This window comes from Diaphorina citri, unplaced genomic scaffold (assembly GCF_000475195.1).
Source record: "Diaphorina citri unplaced genomic scaffold, Diaci psyllid genome assembly version 1.1 scaffold18108, whole genome shotgun sequence".
Classification (NCBI taxonomy): Eukaryota; Metazoa; Arthropoda; class Insecta; order Hemiptera; family Psyllidae; genus Diaphorina; species Diaphorina citri.
In genome coordinates, this window is record NW_007395463.1 from 1 (window position 1) to 1002 (window position 1002).

At 42.3% G+C, this 1002-nt stretch overlaps 1 protein-coding gene across 1 annotated transcript; it reads right to left on the bottom strand.

The window, feature by feature from the left end:
* Positions 1-171: 171 nt before the first annotated feature.
* Positions 172-973, bottom strand: LOC103523251 (the record flags this gene model as incomplete). Its single annotated transcript, XM_008488312.1, has 1 exon — positions 172-973. A coding segment is annotated over exon 1 (802 nt), but the record flags the coding sequence as incomplete, so codon positions are not given.
* Between the last annotated feature and the right edge of the window lie 29 nt (positions 974-1002).

Sequence of the window (1002 nt, forward strand, 5' to 3'; positions counted from 1 at the left end):
AGAGAGAGAGAGAGAGAGAGAGAGAGAGAGAGAGAGAGAGAGAGAGAGAGGGAGGGAGAGAGACAGGGGCAGGGATAAGGACAATATTCTAGATAAAATTGGGAATATGTCCAAGTATCTTTTCGTGCACTATATTCTGGGTGTATTTTTGTCTTCTCCTCAAAGCATCACCTCCTACGCCTTTGAATTTACGGCCTTGTTTATGTGCATCCTCAACACAGATTCTAAGTAACTTTCCGTTTGTGACACGTGATACAGCAACATAGAGCATGCCATGATGAAATGGAGCTCGATCTAAATATATACCACAGCGACCATCTACTGTGTGAGCCTGAATGTTACTGATAGGCACTGCAAATGCGAGTGTCAGGGGATACTGGACTCGACGTAATGTTCCAGATAGCCCCAACTGTTCTACTTGGAATACAATTCTAGGGATGTAATGCAGATTGTCCTTAAACTGGCCTGAAGCAATCTTACAGAGGATGGAATGTTTGAGAAGCTGTACTACAATAAGTCGTGTTCCAGTACAGAGGCCCAAATGAATATCTATATCCCTCATGAGGAGCACAGGTACACCGATCTTTAATTCTAACCTGTGACATGGTAGTGTTTCACATGACAGGGATTCAAGGTATCGTGAATCCTCAACCTGACTTCTCTTTCCAAACCTACCGGTATGCACCAGACTAGTAGCTGACAGGTATGGTATGACCGGATCTTTAGATTTAAACATGAGAAGAATTTCCCTGTTTATTCGATCAGCTCCAGCCTGTGTAGGTGTTAAAATAACGGATACTCTCTGTTCTAAATCAACAAACTTTTGGAAAACAAATTCTTTCAAATTCTTAAAGGTTGGTATAATATAATGGGCAGGAATGTCGATGTCACTTGTGTATGGAATGTTGGCCCTCCCTTCACCTACGTCTAATATCCACTGTTCATACTCTTGTTCATTAGGCCCTGTCCGCATGTTCTTAGTCAAGGTCTCTGTCTGAAACT